Source organism: Ailuropoda melanoleuca, chromosome 13 (genome assembly GCF_002007445.2).
Source record: "Ailuropoda melanoleuca isolate Jingjing chromosome 13, ASM200744v2, whole genome shotgun sequence".
Taxonomy (NCBI): Eukaryota; Metazoa; Chordata; class Mammalia; order Carnivora; family Ursidae; genus Ailuropoda; species Ailuropoda melanoleuca.
In genome coordinates this window covers 46,492,637-46,513,864 of record NC_048230.1, presented here as the reverse complement: position 1 = coordinate 46,513,864, position 21,228 = coordinate 46,492,637, and the positions used below count along the sequence as shown (strand labels likewise).

At 54.8% G+C, this 21,228-nt stretch overlaps 1 protein-coding gene across 2 annotated transcripts in view; it reads left to right on the top strand.

The window, feature by feature from the left end:
* The window catches only part of OSBPL2 (oxysterol binding protein like 2), a 39,928-nt gene extending 20,018 nt beyond the window's left edge, over window positions 1-19,910 (top strand). For both annotated transcript variants that reach the window (XM_034641282.1, XM_034641283.1), the window contains exons 4-14: window positions 1,464-1,539; window positions 6,078-6,212; window positions 6,766-6,863; window positions 9,763-9,945; window positions 11,444-11,551; window positions 12,101-12,190; window positions 14,192-14,315; window positions 15,698-15,826; window positions 16,920-17,043; window positions 17,985-18,075; window positions 19,644-19,910. In XM_034641282.1, coding sequence (XP_034497173.1) covers window positions 1,464-1,539; window positions 6,078-6,212; window positions 6,766-6,863; window positions 9,763-9,945; window positions 11,444-11,551; window positions 12,101-12,190; window positions 14,192-14,315; window positions 15,698-15,826; window positions 16,920-17,043; window positions 17,985-18,075; window positions 19,644-19,746 — 1,261 coding nt within the window. In that variant the 3' untranslated portion in view covers window positions 19,747-19,910. The remainder of the gene's footprint in view (window positions 1-1,463; window positions 1,540-6,077; window positions 6,213-6,765; window positions 6,864-9,762; window positions 9,946-11,443; window positions 11,552-12,100; window positions 12,191-14,191; window positions 14,316-15,697; window positions 15,827-16,919; window positions 17,044-17,984; window positions 18,076-19,643) is intronic.
* The last annotated feature ends 1,318 nt before the right edge of the window (window positions 19,911-21,228 follow it).

Sequence of the window (21,228 nt, the reverse complement as noted above, 5' to 3'; positions counted from 1 at the left end):
ACTGCTTCTCCTGCACCTCGTGGCTCCCGTAACTGCTTCCACACCCTCTCGTCTCCTCTATGCTGTGGGCAGAGTCATTTTTCCACAAGACAGGTCTAACTGGGTCTCCTCCACCCTGTGGTTGGAATTCTTGGCCAATGTCCACGTGGTCCCCAGTGATGGCTAATAGAAGTCTCCCAGCTGGGATAGGGGACTGTAAGTTCACGCTCCTCTTGGGACGAGGACTGGGCCTGCTCCTTTGGCTCCAACCAGTCCTGTTGTCTCTGGTCCCAGCCGACAGGGGCAGCTTTCAAGTCCTCAGGGGCACCCAGGCCGTTCTCATGTGGAGCTCTCTGTGCTCGGCTCCCTCGGCCATGGCGCTCTTCTCTGTGTCTCTTTAGTTCTGGCTTTTCCCTCCTAACTCACACAAGGCTTACCTCGGGGGGCCTCTTCCTGGCCCTGGCCAGAGCCACAGCCCTCCGTGTGGCACTCCTTGCAGTTTGTGCCTGCCCCGCCTTGGCTGCCAGTGTTCAGGGCACCCAGAGGAGAGCTGAGGCTGGAGCCAAGCATTGGGTGCCGGCAGCCTGGCCCATGGTGCTCGCAAATGTTGCTTTTTCTTTCCCATTTCATCTCCAGCAGTTCTGTTCTCCTCTCCCTCTTACCCTGAAATAAAGAGTGTGCCCTGAGCCGGCTGCCCCTAACGTGATCTCCCCTGGGAGTGCGTGCCTCCCGCCCCGGCAGCACACGCACTGTCACTGCTCTGAAACCCAGAGCCGCCAAGCGGAGGTGTCCCCGCCGGGGTGCCTGCTGCAGGTGCGTCGGTGCTTACACAGACCCAGAAGTCAGTGGGGAGTGCGGGGTGGCTACGGGGACCCCAGGAGCCGGGCGGTGCCTTCTAGGGGCCCTCCACGCTGTGGCTGCCTGCCAATGAATGTCTTCAGTGCGTGGGTCCAGAGGCCTCCCCCCAAATCTGGATTCACAGCCCACTCAGGACCCCCTTTCCAGGAGGAGAGAGCATCTTATCCCAGCCCCAGATTCCCAGGAGGGAGACTGTCATGCTTGCCCTGGAAGCCGGTGGGAAGGGAGCCTGACAAGGAATGTACCTCAGGAGAACAAACTCACGTTTAGAAGGGGCTTACGGCAGGCTTCTGGAAAGGTTTTGTTAATTCGGTTCCCTCTTGTGTCCTTGTGGCCCGGCCTCTGCCCATGGGCCCGCAACGGCTCCAGCGGAGGGGCGCCCTGTCCCCCGCTCTGTGGAGGGAAAGGAAAGTTGTCTGTGTGGTCACGGCCGTTTCCCGGGAGACCCTCCATAGCACCTGCGCAGAAGCCTTTCTTTGGGACTTAGCAGCACTGTAGCTGCCACGGCCGACAAATGCGTGTTTGTGTCTAAAAACCGAGAATCTTGTCCCTGAGCAAGGTCATGGGCGGAAAGTGAATCTCACGCTGGAGGAATAAACACCTGTTTCTTGGGGGCTTCTTTACAGGACGTCGTTGCCCGCCCCGATGTTCACCAGAAGTGATTTCAGTGTGTGGAGTATATTAAAGAAATGTATCGGCTTGGTAAGTTCAGATGGACTCATCTTGGGGCTTTAAGCTGAAACGTTTTTAATTCCTGTGAATTTGTTGCACCGCCGCTAGCTTAAGATGCGTCCTGCGTATTTGTAACAGGGTGAAGTGAAGGTGATAAAGTAGGAAAGGGACAGAGATGGAAGGGGAAGAGGAGAGCAAAGGCCGGGATGTTTACGGGCAGAGGGAAATCAGTCCTGCAGGTCGCGCTCCTGACTAGACAGCGCCACGAGTGTCTGTGTCCAGCCCTGGCTTCGGGTCTGCACGAGCGACGAGCGTCGGTGGGCTCCCCGACACACGGCGAGGGCCGGCTGCGGGCAGCCGTGCAGGACTTGGGGCTCAGGTGCTCAGGTTTGCAGCGGCAGAGTCGGCTGACCGCGGTCTAGAGCCACGGGCCTTTCTTCTCATGGGCTCCGCGACGGCGTCGACCGTCCACGGGAAGGGGGGCTGTGTACCTTGGGAGGGAAGGGCGCCCCCATGGGCCGTGCGGTGACTCAGACTCCAGCGAGTGTTGTCCAACAGGCACGTGGCGCTGTCCCCAGCACGCCTCGCAGGCATGCTGCTGCGTTTGCTTCTGCCTCGGCTGGCGGCCTTTTTCCCAGAGGAAACTGCATCTTTTCTCCCACTGTGTATTTTGAAATAATTTTGGACTTCTAGAAGATTGCAGAGGCACACTGAGCCCTGTTTACCCTTCACCCAACTACCCGTCATGGTGACCTCTCACGTAGTAGCCAGAGCTGTGAGCGAGACAAGGGGACTCCTGTCAGAGCATCACTGCTCACCGCACACGGGGCTTGGCTTTCCCAGTTTCTCCCCTGCTGTTTTTCTGCTGGACAGTTGTGGTTATTTATTTATTTATTCATTCATTCATTCATTTTTCCAAGGATTTCATTTACTCTTTTGACAGAGCGTACAAGCAAGGGGAGCATCAGGCAGAGGCAGAGGGAAAAGCAGACTCCTGCTGAGCAGGGAGCCCGATGCAGGACTTGATCCCAGGACCCCGGGATCATGACCTGAGCTGAAGGCAGACTCTCAACCGACTGAGCCACCCAGGCGCCCCTGGAGGGGGGCGTTTAGACACCAAGGCCTGGTGCTGGATGTGCTCGCCCCCCTGGGCTGTCACCGCCCCAGGCCTCTCAGCAGACAGAGCTGGAAAACCCAAGTGTGCGTTCTGATCCTGCTTGCACATGCACGCACATGTTTTTGTACACACTTATCTTTTTTTTTATGTTTTGATTTTTTTAAAGGATTTTATTTATTTATTTGAGAAAGAGAGAGAGCATGAGTTGGGGGCAGAGGCAGAGGGAGAAGCAGGCTCCCCACTGAGCAGGGAGCCCAGCACAAGGCTCGATTCCAGGACCCTGAGATCATGACCCGAGCTGAAGGCAGACGCTTAACCACTGAGCCACCCAGGCACCCCTATGTTTCATTTTATTAAAGATTTTTATTTTTTTGTTTTTTAAGATTTTACTTATTTATTTGAGAGAGACAGAGAGAGTAAGAGAGAGCACAAGCAGGGAGGAGAGGGAGAGGCAGGCTCCCCAGTGAGCAGGGAGCCCAATGTGGGGCTCCATCCCAGGACCCTGGGATCATGACCCGAGCTGAAGGCAGAAGCTTCACTGACTGAGCCACCCAGGTGTCCCTAAAGATTTTTTATTTTTTAAAGATTTTATTTATTCATTTGACAGAGAGAGAGACAGCCAGTGAGAGAGGGAACACAAGCAGGGGGAGTGGGAGAGGAAGAAGCAGGCTCACAGCAGAGGAGCCTGATGTGGGGCTCGATCCCAGAACGCCAGGATCACGCCCTGAGCCGAAGGCAGACGCTTAATGACTGAGCCACCCAGGCGCCCCAAGATTTTTATTTTTAAGTAATCTCTGCAGCCAACATGGGGCTCAGACTCACAACCCTGAGATCAGAAGTTGCATGCTTGTCTGACTAAGCGAGCCAGGCACCCCCCGTGTCTCTTCTGTTTTAAAGTGGCACGTTTGGGATTATTTTCTATTAGCAGTCTTATCTCCCATGGTTTTCATCGTGTGAGCAAGTCAGGTCCAGGCCGGTGTGTCTGTCTGAAGATAGGTGACTCACTCGACTAGCTCCTTGATCTTGGGCCTTGTTTTCATAAAGTGACAACATTACGTTGCATTCCCCAAGGAATCCACCTTGGGGATAGGGTAGATTCAGATTAAAGCTGAACAAAACATGTGGGTCTGCACGTTCCCAGAGCTGCACCAGCTCGGCAAGCATGGGCTTTGCCTCTGAAGTGGAGACACCGCTCTCTTTCCTGCTTAGCCTGCTGAGCCGGCTGCCACGCGCTGGGCCACACGGGCTGTTCCAGGCACGTGTGGCAGCAGGTGGGGGCGAGTTCGGTCCTGGCTCACTGCGGCACCCGTGGCGTCAGCCGGGGCTCATCCCCCCCCGCCACACCTCATCGCTTCCTGCCTCCCCTCGTATTTTGAAGCAAATTCCACTTGTGAATATGTCTCGTGTCGCTAAAGGATACAGATTCCGGGGTTTTTTTCTTTTTAATATTTTTACTTATTTGAGAGAGAGAGAGTGGGAGGGACGGGGAGAGAGAATCCGAAGCAGAAACCACGTGGAGCACAGAGCCCGACACGGGGCTCCATCCCAGGACCCTGAGATCATGACCTGAGCCAGAACCAAGAGCGGGATGCTTAACTGACTGAGACACCCAGGCGCCCCCAGATTCTGTCTTAACACGACCACGGTCTGGTATCCTAGTGCAGGAAAGTACATAGTCTGTTAATGTCATCAAATTCCCGGTTGTCTCAAATGCCATTCCCGTGTCTGTGCTTCTCAGTCTGTGTGTGGACGCGTCTTTGTCACTTCTCTCCTGACCTGGAGCGCCCGATGCTCAGGGCCGGAGTTGGCGAGTTGTCGCGGGGCTACGGCAGCACGGTCACTCTTCCTTTATTTCCTGCCATGAATGTGGTTGGGTCAGTGAGTGATTCTCCATCACTGTTGTCAAGTGATGTATTTGGTTCACTAGCATTACCCAGCATGACCAGTATAACCAACTAGCTTGTCTTCCGTTGTATTTTAAATTCATGGAGTTACAGCTTCTCGATGTGTTCTGGTCCCCGAGCTGCTCCTTGGCTGGTAGTAGTGTCCTCAGGTTGGCTGTAATCCTTTACAGAAGACGCTCTGGAGCCTTCTGTACCTTTCTTGTCCAGGATCTGGAATCAGCCCCTTGTCCAGGAAGAGAGAGGACTCAAGACCACAGCTGGGCCCCAGGGAGGCTATCGGGTTGCTTTTTCTAGGTTTTTTTCCCAGGGGAGAGAGCTAGGAGCTGTTTTGGTTTGTTTCAGCGATGCTTTAAATTTGGGATGATAGGATTGATCTAACCTCCTCTGTCTTACGTCTGTGCCTCTTTTCTCCCACACCGATAATCCCGGTTTTTTAAAAAGATTTTTATTAATTTATTTAAGAGAGAGAGCGAGAGACAGAGAGAGAAAGAGAGCATGAGCAGTGTGAGGGGCAGAGGGAGAAGCAGACTCCCCGCTGAGCAGGGAGCCCGATGCGGGAGTCATCCTGTGATCATGCCCCGATCTGAAGGCAGACGCTTCACCGACTGAGCCACCCAGGTGCCCCCAGTAATCCCAGTTTTTAACAACAGTGGAGATGTCTGGTTTAGATGGCACGTAATGACTCACCTGCTCTACCCCACATGCATGATAGTTCTGGAGAGCAGGGCCGACTCTGCTGCCAACAGCGTGTTTACTGAGACGTGCAAGTTTGTTGGCTTTTGTGGTTCATTTTGTCCTCAGGGTGCTTCTCAAGTCACTGTGCTTTAAATCGTCTGCGCTGACCTCTGGGTGGCTATGCCTGAGGGGCTTGTGTACATTTGTTTGTTTCATTTTATTCTTGATGTTTGGAGATGGCCTTTCTAAATTAATTTTGTTTCAAAATTATAAATCCAAAGTCAAATCTTTTGGATGAGATTCCCGTATATTCCAAGCATTTAGCTTCCTGTCCCTGACCTCTCTGTGTATGTCCCCTTCCCTGAGAGGGGACCTCTTGAGAACTTTCTGGTCTGTCTTCCTGCACATCAGAAAGCGGATTGTATGTTATCTCCCCCTCTTTCTTCAGACAGACCAGAGGATGTCCCACCGTTTCCCTGCACGGTACAGACACCGCCATTTAGAGCCCCTGCTTACTCTTGCAGTCACTGTGTCGGGTGTCCTCCTGGGTCCCTGTTGGATGTTTGAGTGACGTCTGGTCTTTGGCTGTACGTTTGCCAGAGGATCTGTGGGATAGGCTCCTGGAAACGGAACGGACACTAGACCCAAGAGTAGATGCATGTGCAGTTGTGCTCTGCAGCTGGGTCCCCAGGGGGCCTCTCCCCCAGCCTCGCCCCTAGGCGGGTTTGGGTGTGGCTTCTTGAGCCGGTGAGCAGTGGGGTCTGCACTTAGTTTACTTCCTTTCTCCTGAAGAGTAAGGCGAGCATCTTCCCCACGCTCCGAGCAGGGTGGGCGTGAGCCCACTGGTGACGGGTCTTCCCTGCCCCTTCTAGGAGCTGTCCAAGATCACCATGCCCATCGCTTTCAATGAGCCTCTGAGTTTCCTCCAGCGGATCACAGAGTACATGGAGCACGTGTACCTCATTCACAGAGCCTCCCGCCAGCCCCGGGCCCTGGAAAGGATGCAGGTGGGTGATGGGCTCCTTGCAGTGTCACCGGACGTTGAGCTTGGGTGGGTGCCAGACTCTAGTTTTTAACGAACTCGACATCATTTGACCAGCCACGTCATGGTAGGGGACGGGCACCTCACCAGGGGGACGTCGGGGGGAAGGGCCCATGTGGCTCACACTGACTTTTGGGTGCCGTTTTGCTCGATGGCTCTGGCGTTTGTCCTGGAGCCTGATCCGCAGGTGGCAGTGGGCCCTGTGCCTCGGCTCCTCCTGGGTCTTTCTGGGACTGGCATCCCGTGTGCCTGAGGGTGCACTGGCCAGATTGACTGGCTGTGCCGCAGGGCTTCCAGGCCGGGTCAGGCTGGGGGGGGGCAGAGCCACACAGAGTTCCTGCTTGTGTGGCTTTGAGGAAGTGCCTGTGATAAATGGCATTGCTCCGGAAGTTCTGTAATCTCAAAACATGTGACAAGCGGGAGACTGAGGTCGCCAGGAGCGCATGCTGGCCCCGAGAAGCTGTATGCCTGCAGCATCCCGGTGACACCTCGCCCACCGCCGTGTGCATTGCTCCCAGTGCGTGGCGGCCTTCGCGGTGTCTGCAGTGGCTTCCCAGTGGGAGAGGACCGGCAAGCCCTTCAATCCCCTCCTGGGAGAGACTTACGAGCTGATCAGGTAAGGGCTCAGGCCATTGGGGTGTTGAGGTCTGGGGACACAGAGGGAGAAGGCACCTTGTGGCTGGGGGCGCAACGCACATCACAGCGCCCCAGGTAAACCGGAGTGGAGATGGGAGAGCGCGCAGGGCGTCGGAGCGCGCTGCGCAGGAGGGTGGGCGGGCTCATGTCGCATGAAGAGGGAAAGAGGCCCTAGTGAGTAAAGCCAGCCCGCGTCACCAGGGTGTCTTAGTAAATGTCACGGAGGGGCAGCTGGAGCTGGCGAGTGCAGCAGCCGCAGAGGGTGTGATCGCAGCCTCCTGAGGCCGGCGAGGAGCTGCGGTGACTGGGATCCCTCTGGGTGGAGTTCCTTTCAGGCAGCTTCCCAGCTGCCCCCCAGCTTCTGACCCAGTCTTCGAGGCCCACACCCCCCCCAGGACCAGCCCTGCCTGTGGCAGTCTGGACGGGGGCCCTGGGAGGGTGGGCTGGGCCTGTTTGGGGTGCTCTTCCGACCCCGCTGCCCATGCGAAGTGCCCACCCAGACCACAGGAGCTAAAGCTGACGGCAGTGTTGTCTTTGTTCATCACGGGATCAGCGGGGTGAAGGGCAAGCTGCCCAGCCCGGTGCGTGGTCCTCTGTGGGGCCGTACGGGGACGGCAAGAATAGTTTTTACTCCACCTCTCTCTGGGTTCTATGAGAGTTTATTGCAATGTTTTATTAAATACAAGTTTGTTTTTAATTATAAGAGCGTGTTCCTTATAGAAAATGTGTAACTTGAGCAAAGCGAGACAAGTCAGACGTGCTCCTCTGGAGTTAACGTGCTGGTGGATTTCCTTGTGTGTCGTGTGTGTTCACACCATGTGACTGTGGGAGTTTGTATTGCTTGCCACTTGGCGTTGTGCCGTCCTCGTGTCCCCACAACGTGGCGGGCTTGTGCGGAGTCACGCTGCTGTGTGTCGCGTTTGACGTGTGTGGGCAGCGCTGCCGAGTTCTGTCGTGATGCAGGTCGCGGCATGTTGTGTGGCCCCTAACAACGTGTGTTATCAGTCATAACGAGTTCTTCAAAGGCAGTGAATGGTTGTGGGGGTGTTGGTCTGCTTGAGTCAGCGCGCTGGGGGTGTGCGGCGCTGACACGCTTGTGCAGGGGCCAGGTGTCAGCGCTGGGTTCAGACCTCGCCGGCTGAGCCGTCACCTGGAGCGATGCCTGCAGGCCTGCACCTTTTCACGGAAATCACTGAGCTGGGGAAGCGACACGTCCGTCTAGCGTAAGGCGCTCGCCGTCTCCGGCTGCCCTGGGCGGGCCTGCTGCTGGCCCCTGTGGCGTGGCCCCCACCGCGTGCTGCTGGCGTTGGGGGCAGCGGCCCGCTTCTCTGAGGCACTGACAGGCTGGCTGGCCCCGAGCACTCAGGCACCTGCTTTTGAAATCCTGTTCCCCTGAGGAGGCTGGCGGTGAGCAGTCAGGAGGGGACCCTGGGTGAAGATGGCAAGTCCTTGCTCCTTCAGTTCAGAAACAGGAAACTGAGGCCCACAGGAGGGAAAAACCTGCCCTGAGAGTCATTCTTCAGGGAAACTTTTGTTCTGAATTTGTGTGGAGAGTTCTTTTTTTTCTAGAATTACTCCTCTTGAGCGACAGTTCTCTCTCTGCAGTCAGAGGGCCGTGGTGCCAGAGTTCGAGACTCTGACCTTGTCTAGCTCTGTGGAAATTGTTAGCATTTTCGTTTATTCAGAAGCACCATTAACACATCTTGAGAAGAGAAATTAAAACGTAATATAGAAGAAGTTCTAGACGGCAGGGATAAGCAGTATGGATTAAAAGACTGAGAACGACCCCGAGATGCCAGACACGGTGCGACACAACTGTGTACCGTTTTCCCGGAAACTTCATTCAGAGGCTGAGCCAGTTTCCACTGACAGAGAACCGAGCCTTCTTTCTAATCTTGCAGGTGCCACGCGTGTCACATCCTGGCATCCGGGTCACACGTGTGGCCTGCTTGCCGTGGGCAGGGCCCCGAGGGGTCTTCCTGTTTGACGAGCTACGTAACTGAACCAAGTCATGCTCCATGTCTTTCTCCCTACAGATCTCTATTGTAGACCAAAAATAGCACTTTCTTTTCTTAGACAAGTGTTCATTTTGTAAATTACATACCTTGGTAGGCAACCTTTTAAAATCTAATTTTTCAACTCTCCTTCCTCTGTAATGATTGGAAATTCTGATTCCAGTTAAGTTAGTAATTATGTGGTTTAGCTTTTATAATTTTTAATGACTACAACTGTAGGTGTATTCACAGTTCCGGAAAAATTAAAAACTGACATTTTTATTGAAAAAGAACGTGTACTAAAAATCCTATTTCCTGGCCAGGAGTGTCTTGGGACATCAGACGTTCCATCATGAAACTTCCAGGAGCCTTAGAAGAAGGCTAGAGAAGAACTCCCTTAGGCACTGGGTGTCCCTCGAGGACCAAGATGGCAGTTTGGTATCAGGGCCTCTGCGTCCCTAGTTCCGGGAGACCATCTAGACCTGCGTGTGCTGGGGGGTGGGGGCGGGGGGAGTGTGAGCAGAGGGTCAGGGTGGAAGCAGCCCCTCCACACTATTCCTCGTTCTGTGTAGTATTCAGATGTGCCCCAGAGGCACAGTGGGCGCACGTGCGAGTGTGTGTGTGTGTGTGTGTGTGTGTGTGTGTGTGTTGGGGGAGGTCGGCGTTAGGCCATATGTGCTGTCAGAGAGCAGGTGTTGGATATTTCTGCCACTTGGGGGGCATGGAGTGTGCGTTCGCCTTTCCTGGTACCCCTCCTAGATGCGAGGGCTGAGGTGGGCCCGCCGTGCCAGGGGCTGCAGGGCTCCCCCGAGAGGGGTGCTGAGCCGGCCTGTCGGATTTTGTGGTCTCTAATGTGGCTCTCTTCCCTCTTGTTTCTGTGCCTAGGGAAGATTTGGGATTCAGATTCATATCTGAACAAGTCAGCCACCACCCCCCCATCAGTGCATTTTATGCAGAAGGCCTCAATCAGGACTTCCTGTTTCACGGCTCCATCTACCCAAAGCTGAAGTTCTGGGGCAAGAGCGTGGAGGCCGAGCCCCGGGGCACCATCACACTGGAGCTGCTCAAGTGAGTGTGGCGGCTGCGGCGGCCGGGATCTCAAATGGCACGCGGACTCTTCCTCCCAGTGGAAGGGTCACAGCCTTGCTCCGTTGAGGCCTTTGCAGCTGCGGACGCTCCTTCAGATGGGAGCTCCCCTCAGACCCCTCCCCGGACGGGTGCGATTCGCACGCCTGGTTGCTGTGCGCTCGGCACGATCCGGATAGCTGCACTCCCTGCTGCTGCTAGCTCTTCTGCTTGCTGACCACCCCAAACGTAGCAGCTTCCAGCAACCACCGTTGGCTCTCCCACATGGTTTCTGACAGCCGGGACCGGGGAGCCGCGTAGCAGGCCGCCCTGGCTCTGGGCCCTGTGAGGGGGCAGAAGCCACGGTGTCTTATGACCTCATCTCAGAAGTGACCCTAGCCTTAAACCTTGAACTCCCGTTGGTCACACAGACTGCTTAAGGGTGGGAGAGAGACACAGGATGAATCCCAGGTGGAAGGAAACATTGAGGGGCATCCTGGAGGCTGCCCACATGCCTGTTAAATCTCCATCCCAATGATCTCCAGTGCAGTGTTGATCAGACACCTTGCAGAGCGAAACCTGAATCGCTAGCAATCGCCTGGATGTTGCAAAACCATCGTAGACGTCCGGGCCGCGGCATTCCATGGGTTCTCGCAGGAGCTAGCCCTGCTCCCCATAGCCTGCTGTAATGAAGCATTTGGTATCGTTTTTGTTTTGTGCTGGCCCAGCCTTGCTGGTGGCCAGAGAATACCAGTACCTGGGCTCCATACATCTCCGGGGCCAGGGAGGGCACCCCCTTTTCTGGGAAGCGTGCCTGTCTTGCATGGTCTTTGCTTTCTTGGGGTGAGGCATGCAGAATTGAAACGTGGCAAACCTTACTGATGAGTGTGTTTGGGTTCCCTTGGAAATTTGGGGGGTTCCAAATATTTGTCCTGAATACTTCTGCCCTGAGCCGGTCTCTGCCCTTCGGTATGGCTCTTTGACGCAGCCGCCCTCGAGACCAGGTCTGGTGCTCTTGCTCCACCTCTGTGGGGCTTTCTCCTTGGGTCAGGCCATCGGGGGAGGAGGAGGACTACATGTAAGGGTGTTTGGGAAGTGGTTCCCAGCGGTCGTGTGCGCCCCAGCCTTTGTGCCACGGAATGGCTGCCTGGACGCCTGGGCTGGCGCGGGGCGCGCAGCTCTTGCGGCGGAGGGGCTGTTGTGCTGACAGCCGCCCAGGACAGCTGAATCTCTTTGTCTCGGTGGTCTCCTGTCGCTTATTAACTTGTCCTGACATTTCAGTAGAAAGCTTTGTTGATGCTACAAAGGAAAGCAGAAATAAATTTCAAACAAATGCTAAATAAATCGCCACCGTTGGAGGGAGTTCAAAGCAATATTCTGCTCTTGTACAGGTTTTAAGGCAATTATGGTTTAATTCTGTCTGGTATTTCGCTTTTTAGGTCACGCAGCGTCTTCCGCTTTGCTGGCCTCTGACTTGCTTGTTTTCTGGCATGTTTCACAGACACAATGAAGCCTACACCTGGACCAACCCCACCTGCTGTGTACATAACGTGATCATCGGGAAGCTCTGGATAGAGCAGTACGGGACGGTGGAAATTGTGAACCACAGGTAACAGAGTCCATGGCGCGTGATGGCCAGAGACCACGAGCAGTGTGCAGCCGTGCCGCGTGCTCTGCGGCGGGGTCCGTTCTCAGGGCGTGCCTTGCCCGCACGGAGGGCCAGGCCCAGCGCCGGCGGCGTCTCTCGTGCCCCTTGTTGCTTCTTGTTTCGGTGGTAGTCATGACAGTGAATTTATTTTGAAATTTTAGAGTACACTAAAGAATGGTGTGATTCTCAGATGAGAAAGTCACGGCCATCCCCTAACGCTACCCACTGTCCATGCCTTCTTCCTGGGAGTTCATGACCTATTGGCTTTGTTTTCCAGCAGCTTTATTGAGATATACTTTGCATAACATAAAATTCACCCATTTAAAGTGGAAACTTCAGTGATTTTTAGTGTATTTACTGAAGCGTGCAGCTGTCACCGCAGCGAGCTCTCCCACCCGTGTGCAGTCCTGCCTGCCACCGCCCCTGCCCCGGCCCCCTCCCTGTCCACATTCACCTCTTCCAGACGTTTCTCACCACACAATAGAAAACCCGTGTTTGTTTTCCCTGCAGAACTGGAGACAAGTGTGTGCTTCATTTTAAACCCTGTGGATTGTTTGGAAAAGAACTTCACAAAGTCGAGGGGCATATTCAAGACAAAAAGTAGGTTTGCGCCTGGACGGTTCAGCGCGGGCCCACACGGGTGCGCGTACTTTGTTCGCGATGCGGTGATGCCAACGACATCTGTTCGCGGTGGAAAAAATCCTTATTGTTTAGAGTCTGCAAGGAGACGCCGGATTAGTTTTTAGTGTCGTCTCTGGGTGGTGAGTGAGTGGGGTCTGTCTGTCCCTCTGTTGAGGATGAAAGATCTGCTCTGTTTTCTTTTGATGAAATGGATGTGAGGAATGAGCTGTCCTCACAGAGAGCTAATGCCGCGGTTTTGCAGCCAGAACTGAGGCGGGGAACGTGAGCGCGTCTCCTCCTCTCTAGTGGTGCCTGCTGTGGGTCGTCGGGCACAGCTCACATCCTAGCTTGTGTGAGCCTCCCTTTCTCGGACTGGTTCATTCCAGTCAGTAAGTGAGGGACTTTTAAAGTGTTTGTGAGCAGAGAAACGGTCAGGAGTTCACAAAAGATTTTTCTGGGGGTTTCTCTCCTTTGGGTTAGTTACCTTATGTTTTTGGTCTCAGATTTCTCATTTTTTTTCCACAGTAAGGAACTTGGGGTTTATATAATGTCATGAAACTCCTTTCAGCTCCAAAAGCTATACATTTTTTTGTTGTTGTTGTTTAGGTTCTGTGCCCAATGTGGGGTTTGAACTCACCACCCCGAGGTCAAGAGTCATATGCTCTACCCGCTGAACCAGCCAGGAGCCCCCGACACATTTTTAATTAGAAACAAGTTTCCAGTGTAAAGCAGTGTGTGTACTTTTGCTCTTTTCTGCTCTTTGAGTACAAGAAAGTCACCTGTTCAGACAGCCTGTGAGATGCTTATAGGCTTTAGACTCTGAGCACCTTGCCCATTGAAGCCAGTCGGGACTCTGCCCGCACACCTTGGAGGACAGCAGTCCTCGTCATGACGGGGCACTGGCTGGCACCCGAGCACCCTCTCCCTGGTGGTGGGAACAACCCAGGAGGAGACTGGTCGGCTTGCGTCCAGATGTGGGCCATAGGAGCGGAGTCTGTGCCACACCTCAGGGCCATGCTCACCAGTCCTCAGGGGCTGCAAACCCTGTTCTGATTTTCTGTTTTTCTAGTCTAAATTGGCGTGCGCTCTTCCTGAATGCTGTGCCTCTTGGGGACAGACCATGTCGGCCAAGGTGTCTGCTGAGTGAGGACTGGCTGGGTCCCCCACCGCCCCCGTGTGCCAGCTTCCCAGCTGAGCCTCTGAGACAGGGCTGCCCTCCCAGAATGTCACACTCCTGGCAGAGTAGCATTTCCAGGGAGCCCATGGCCACTGTGCTTTTCCCGCAAGGGACACAAGAAAGAAAAAGCAAAAGGAAACGAAAGAGTGGTCCAGCACTGTTGGCGTTCCTTTTGGAATCAGGCAGCGTGCTCGGTGGTTGATCTGGAAAGTCTCCAGAGACTGTTAGGAAATGAAAGAAGCAGGCGAGTGGTGATGCGTGCATCCGATTCACGGTTATGAAGATAAAGTGAACAACGTCCGCCACAGTTGCCGCAGTTGCCGGGCTGTTGACGTGATTTATAGGGAAGGCAGGAGGACACAGTGCGTGGCAGTTTGTGCGTTTCGGGGACAGTGGCCAGACAGGCACGCAGGCCTACATGACACCAGACGCCCCCCGTTTCTCACCTTCTTGGCGGCAGGGCCCTGCCAGCCGCCGTTTGGGCGATGTGTCCTCATCGTCTTTGCTGCATTGGCAAATCAGGCCTGAGTAGGGACCCTAGAGGCAGATTTTCCTCTGCACTTATGTCCAGAGAAGTCCTTAGATTTATAAGGAGACAGGGCAGCACGGGCATTTATTCCATGGTCAGAATTAAGGTGCTGCGCGTTTAGATGAAAGCTTTCTGACTAAAACCCTCTTTGGTGCGGCACCCGCTGGCTCAGTTGGAAGAGCACGTGACCCTGATCTCGGGCTTGCGAGTTGGGTGTAGAGATTACTACAAAATAAACTTTAAAAACATAAATAAATGAAAATTTCCTCTGCAGCAAGAAGAAGCTCTTTATGATCTATGGAAAATGGACAGAGTGTCTGTGGGGCGTGGACCCTGGTGCGCACGAGTCCTCCCAGAAACGGGACAGGAGAGGTGACCAGCTGAGCAGGTCCCAGCCGGTAAGGCGCTGTCCCCCGCGACGACGGCGTGGGGGCGGGGGCGCGGGGCAGGGCTTCCAGCTGCTGGAGCGAGTGCTGGGAACCAGCCTCCCCTGCTGGCTGCGTGAACGCAAGGCTGCTTGTCTGGATGCCGATGGGGCTGGGGTTGGTCTGCATGTCGAGTGTGCACAACTGCGGAGGCCGCTGTCGTCAGCTGGGTGGGGTTCCTTGGTGCCGCCACATCCCCCCCAGCCTGTCAGAATCCACGTGCACCTGCGTTTCTCTCTGGGAACCCTATGCTCTGGGTGCTTCTTCATACACCCCCTGTCTTCCTGTACCTTGTTTGCTTAGACCCTATTCAAAAATCAAGAGGATGTCTGTGTTTTTAGTTTGAGTGCCAGGTGATATATTCCACAGTTGAAAACTTTTGGCAAGCTCCCCTGGAGGTTTGGAATTCTGATTATCCTAGGGCTAGCTTTCTCGAGCTTCGAACTAGAAGTGGTAGTTCAAAAGAGGTGTCCGATTTTTCGAGATAGGAAGTCATGGGCCAAACCCAGAGTGTTCAGTATTTCTCTCGTAAAGGTGTTGGGCCTCCCCCAGGTTTCAGCGTCTGGCCATGTGGCATTCTTCTAACGGTGCTCTTTGACTTAAAAAAAAGGAAAGTTCCATTTAAAGGCCACACAGACTTAGAGTGGGAAATCCCTTGAGGATTGGCTTTGAATGCCTTAGCGTGGCTTCGTTGTCCTTGGGGTACCCTAGATGGGAGACAGAGTTGTATGTGAACACTCACCCCTGAGCGGCCTTTATTCAGCTCCTGGCAGCAAACCCCGTGGCCTGTGGCCAACAGCACCAAAGCCTGTTGGAGTCGGCTGGGGGTCCCAAGGCCACCTTGTCATACTCCAGCATTCTCCTGGAACAGCTGTGCGGGGGCCCGCTTCTTTCTCCAGGCCCCACTGAGTTTGAAAAGGAAGATAGTGGTTGTATCTTCTTCAGAGGTGGTCTGCAGTTGGGGTTCAGTCTGGAAGTGCTGAGATACCATGAAATCAGCAGACGTGAGCCAGTTCTTGACTGCAGGCCGAGCTGCGGCACGTGGGGACGGTCTCCGGCTCAGAAGAGCCACCCTTACCTTGAGCCAGACCGGCTATCCGGGAAGGTGTGGGCCCTCGAATGGCGAGCAGACTTGCTGGCGTCGCTTTGTGCTGCGTGCACTTCTCCCCCCAGGAAAGCACTGTCTTGCTGCTGACTTCCTGCCCTCTCTCTGGGGAGCACCAGCAAAGGGAACACGACCGTATCTTCTCACCAGCAAGCCCTTCTTGCTCTGCCCAGGGTGGCCGCTGGCCAGACAGTTTCTCAACAGTAGCTGTCCTTCCAGGCCGGCCGTCCCAAGGTGTTCTGTGTTTCAGGACGACGGCTCCCAGAAAGCTGATGGCGACGTGGCGGATGCCGTGCCCGAGGCTCAGGAGACGGTGCAGGTCATTCCCGGCAGCAAGCTGCTTTGGAGGGTCAACACTCGGCCCCCCAACTCTGCCCAGGTTCGTACACTGCACACCCGCCCCCCTGCAAGTCGGGGCCTCTCTGTGCCCCCTGTTCCCCTGACCCCTGTCCAGGCCCCTCAGCTATTCCTCCGTCCTGTGCGCACGCCACCTCAGGCTGCTGTCCCGGAGCAGGGGGCCCTCTGTCACTGGGTCGGACCGTGCTGCAGTGTGAGCCTGCGGCGGCTCCCGGCCCTCCCAGAGCCCAGCTGAGGCCCGGCCATGGCCTGGCCTCCCCGCAGCGAAGGCAGTGCTCTGCCAACATGTCGTGTGGGCGTGATGTGCCCCAGCACACGCATAGTGCGACCACTGCCTGCTCTAGACGACCTGCACTGGCCAGGTCTTCCCAAAGGGGCTTCCAGATCGGTCTGAGACACTGTTGTTCTGACTTACCAATTCAGAGGTTTAAATGCATTTTGATGTGTATTTTTGGAAATTATACTTAAAATTCGTATTATATATAGTAAGTTTATTATGTTATATACAATAATATACAATATGTAAAGTAACTTATATATGTAATAACATTGTGTAATAAATTTAATATTTTTGTTAATTATCTCGTTCCTATGTAAATTACATATACAACATATTATACAGTTTCTTATTGTATTTCTTGCTCTATTAACGTAGTGGGACACGTGTAAAATAAGTAAAAGGAAACAAAACCTCTCCCTGTGTGCATATTACCTAGCACAGCCACAGTTCGCTCTCAGTAGGATGTAAAGCAGTATGACGGACCAGAAAAAAGGCTGATTTCTTTTCCGGGAATTCCTTTTACAAATAGCTCTTGTCCCTCCGTCCCTTGGTTCAGTCTGTGTGGAGCTGCCTGCTAGACACTGGCTGTGCCCGGGCCCCAGGAGTGGAGGTGGAGCTGGGGTTTGGGGTGTCTGAGGCAGCACTGGGGCCTTTCTCTGTACCTGATGGGGGCAGGGGTATGCTGTGCAGCTCACAGGCCGCATCTGGGCAGGGGGATGCAGGGAGCAGGCCCCCGGGAATGGGTGACACTCACCTGCTCCAGCAGCCTCGAGCTGTGAACATGTGCAGAAGCCAGTGCCATCCGTAGTAACGGTGTCTGTGCCTCTTTCTCCAGATGTACAATTTCACCAGTTTCACCGTCAGCCTCAACGAGCTGCAGAGCGGCATGGAGAAGACCCTGGCCCCCACGGACTGCCGCCTGCGCCCTGACATCCGAGGCATGGAGAACGGCGACATGGGTGCGCACAGGGGCTGGTGGGGGAGGGGTGCATAGGCCGCACGTGGGCAGACGGGGACACGCAGGACAGTGTTTCTCATGCTGTCCATGCTAGAAGAGTTTTAAGACTTCTAGCCTGTTGCAGATGGATCCTTTTGCAAATACGATGCAATTAAATTACAGGGAAAATGAAACGAAACACAATACGTGTAAAATGCAAGTCCCCCAGGCTTTATTATTAGCATCAGCAGACATTAGGGTAACATTCCAAAGATTGCACGTTTTGTTCATTAAAAGTCAGCGTAGGCCCCACGTCCCGGGCTCAGCCTCTCATGTACTGTGGTCGTGTCTGTGTGATGAAGGGCCTGGCTGTGTGCTTGCTCCCTTGCTGCCTCGGTCAAGTCGGCAGCGGGGACTCCCTGGAGGGCTGTCTGAAGTGGCCCTGGGATTCGTTTATACAATTGGAGTTCAGTGGAGAGACTGTGCAGGGCGGGTGGGTGGGCAGCCCGCCCCCGCCCCCGCCCCCGAGAACCAACCTCTGAGCTCTCACTCTCGACCAGGCAGCAGCCCTCAGGCCCCGTGTGGCAGCTGAGCCTGCGGGTCAGGTCCATGGGAAGCGGCTCCTGCTGCCCCTGCCCCGTGGGTTGAGTTGCCCGTGAGCCTCACTGTGCCCCTGCGTGGCGCCGTTTCACAGGCGCTGCTGCGCTCCCGGGAACTGCGTGGTGTGGGCGCACGGCCTGCCTCGCCCCGCAGCCCCGCTGGCATCCAGGCGCTGCCAGACACTCGCAACGGAGTTTGGTTTGCAGATGATGACGTTCCTAGTCAGTGTGACTGTTCGTCTCGGGTCTGGGGGTGGGGACGTTCCAGCATCTGCCTCCTTTAGCGCTCACCTCTGCTTGAGGTCAACCGGGAGCTTCACTGTCAACCCTGACTCCTGACCCAGACCGTGTGCTTGGCCCCCAGATCTGGCTAGCCAGGAGAAGGAGCGTCTGGAGGAGAAGCAGAGGGAGGCCCGGAGGGAGCGAGCCAAACAGGAGGCCGAGTGGCAGACGAGGTGAGGCCTCGCTGGCAGGGAGGGGGCAGTGGCGAGGGCCCCACGTGCACCTGTGGCTGAGCTTCTGGGGTCCCATGAACGCGGGGCCCCTGGCACAGATGGGCCAAGCATGCACCGTGCAGTGCAGGGACAGGTCAGCTCAGACCCGGGCCTCGCAGTCCTGCCCATGGCGTGTCTGACCCTGAGGGCTCTGCTCAGATAGGGCACGTATTAAAAGGAAATGTAGTCTGAACCAAACCATTAAGGGAAAGCAAACACAGCTTCCAGAGGGCAGTGCTGTGGAAGACATCGTGTGTTTAGCCATCACCCCTGGCCCTGCTGCTTGCATGGCTGCTCTCCTCCATGTCACCCGCCACGTAGCACAGGTGACCTGAGAGGCCACGGCCCGCGACGCAGTAGCATGGAGAGGGAGGGCCTGGAGCCCCGTGTGCCCGCAGGGCAGGACACACCTGTGCTCAGACGAGGTGAGAGAGACAGACAGACACAGAGACCCAGAGACACAGAGCCAGGGAGCAGACGCTGCTGGCCCTGGGCCGCCTCCTGCTGTCTCACTGCAGAATTGTGGGGAGCTCTAGTTTGTCGGTAGTCGCGATGGGAAAACAACCCATTCGATGAGGATTCAGCCAGGTAAGTGGTGTAACGCTTAAGCGTAATTGAAAACATCTATCTGTTAAAATGTTAGTGCTACAGAAATTTTCAGGTGGTTCTGAGCTGTTTCTTTCCAATCACGCTTCAGACTTTGTCGTAATTGTTCTGAAGACCCAGGACCATCGCCTCCAGTGATGGTTCTGTGACCAACATTTTTAAAACCAATTCTTCGTGCTTGGGCTCCCAATTTGATTTAATATCATGTTTTTAGTAGTTTGATATTTGGAATTGGCTTCGTTCCAGAAAAACCTTGAAAAGAGTTAAACTTCTTTCATTGTTTTTCTTTAAGTAGTTGATTTAAAAACTCTATCGTGGCGATAATGATGTCTTGTGCTAAGATGGTTACTGCTGCTTTGTGAGCCCCCACGTCCACTCCACGGTAACCTGCAGGCGTCTTCTGTTGTCTTCACCTTGTGCAACAGAAATAGAAGTGGTGCAGGGGCAGGAGGGGGCTGCAGGGCTGCAGGGGGGAAGGGGGGTGCAGGAGTGGGGCGCAGGGGGAGCCAGCGGGAGCTTCCTAGGGCGTACGGCCAGAAACGCAGCCCGCTGGCAGCCACCACTGTCCCTCTGCCCGCAGGCTCTCCCCTGTCCCCCGTTGGACGCAGGCTCTGGGGGACGGCACGGCACCGTGCACGTGCTCACCTTGAATGGTGCGGCGCTGCTGCGCAGACGGTCAGCCTTCTCTGCTGATGGCCCAGCGTGTTTTCTGTTAAATTCTTGAGGCGTCGCTGGTGAAGCAGACACCGGGCTTGTAGGGGAGAGCGCTGAGCCAAAGTGTGATGAAGCGTTCTCCCCTGAAGGTGCTGCCCGGGCCGCGCGGGATGCGTGTGGCCATGGGGATGCCCCTTGGAGGGAGCCACTTGGAGGGAGCGCGGCCCTGACCACGCCCTCGCCTCCTGAGCGCCTCATCTGTGTTGCAGGTGGTTCCAGCAGGGCAGCAACCCCCATACGGGGACTTCCGACTGGTTGTACACAGGGGGTTACTTTGAGCGGAATTTCTCACGCTGCCCGGATATCTACTGAGGGGCTGGAGTGGCCCCGGGACCCGGGACTGGAGGCTGGACTCCGTCAAGTGGCTGCTCGGAACTCCGGTCACAGCAGAAACCGGCTTTTCCAACGACCGTGTTCGTGTGACAGCACCATCCCCGGTCGAGGATTTTATTCTGACTAACGTTTGATTTTGCCGAACATTTTACTGCTGTTGTAGCCTCTTCATAAAGCTTCACTTGGGAACATCATGTTCTCGGTAAGGGTGGAAAAGGAAAATCCTTTGCAGTCCCTTCACATGACGGGACTTGGCTGGGCTGGTGTCACTGACAGCGCCCTCTTCCTTGTAAAGTTTATAACTAACGTCCGTGGCCCGGAGGGGCTCCTTAGTCATAGATCCCTCCGTCGTCCTTGTAACGCGGGGGCGAAGGGTTTCCTAGACTGTTTTGAATGTGAACCAGTAACAGGGGAAGATGGATCTTGGAAAAAATCCTTCGAAGAGCTTTCTACGGGCCAGGAATTATGGTAAAGAAGAGTGAAGATTTTCAAAGCATCAGATTGAATGAAATGAAAAGTTGTCAGATTCTGTATTTTTTACCAATCTTCAATAATGTAAAGATTACTTTTAAAATATTTAAGTTAAAACTACTTGAATAGTATTTTGCTGAAGAGCAAGATATACATTAATCACCAATTGTATACTGTCCAAGATGAAGCATTACCGTGACACCCTGGGATGGCCGGGAACCTTGAGGGTATCTGACCCAACTCCCCAGGCTGCTCCCACCTTGAAGGAAGCCCCGCCTCTGGCCTCGCCCGCCCCTCTCGTCACTGTCACCGGGGCTTCCTAGTCAGCGCGCGCCCGTGTCAGAGTGAGAGTCACCGCTTGCCGCGTTTCCGTCTTCCCCAGCACTTCACACGCGGGCGAGTCACAGCGGGTGTGCACTGCGGGAGGGCCTGAAGCAGCCTCTCCCCACAGCCTGTAATTAAAGTTATTTAACAACAAATAGGTGTATGTCCATTTTAGCAAACATCTTTTCAAGTGACTGTGGTCTTTCTGTAGAGATGTCAGCACCAGAGGGCGTGGCAGAGCTCCGAGCGGAAGGCCACCCGCTGATTGCACGCGCACTTGCACACTCAAGCACACATGCGGTCGTACATAGGGAGTGGCGGGTTCTCCGTGAGAGGGTGTCGTCATTGTGTGTCCAGCCTTCAACGTCACATTTGTTATTAAAACACTTTTAAAAGCGAATACTTGTTCTGAAGGCTTGATTTTGTAGCTTTGGACACCGGAAGCCACGGTGTTGGGAGAAACCGAGACTGTCTGCCCGATGGGGACGTGAGCGGAGCTGGCGGCAGGGTTTATGGGGGGATGCTATTCTGAGAGGAGACTTTGGTGTGTCTGGTTGTCTGGGGAACCCTGCGTGCCTGTGGCCAGGGCCAGGCTTGTTCTCCACGGGCGAGCGCAAGCTGAAAATGTCGAAGGGCATCACCCTAGGACACAGTTAAAATGGCAGG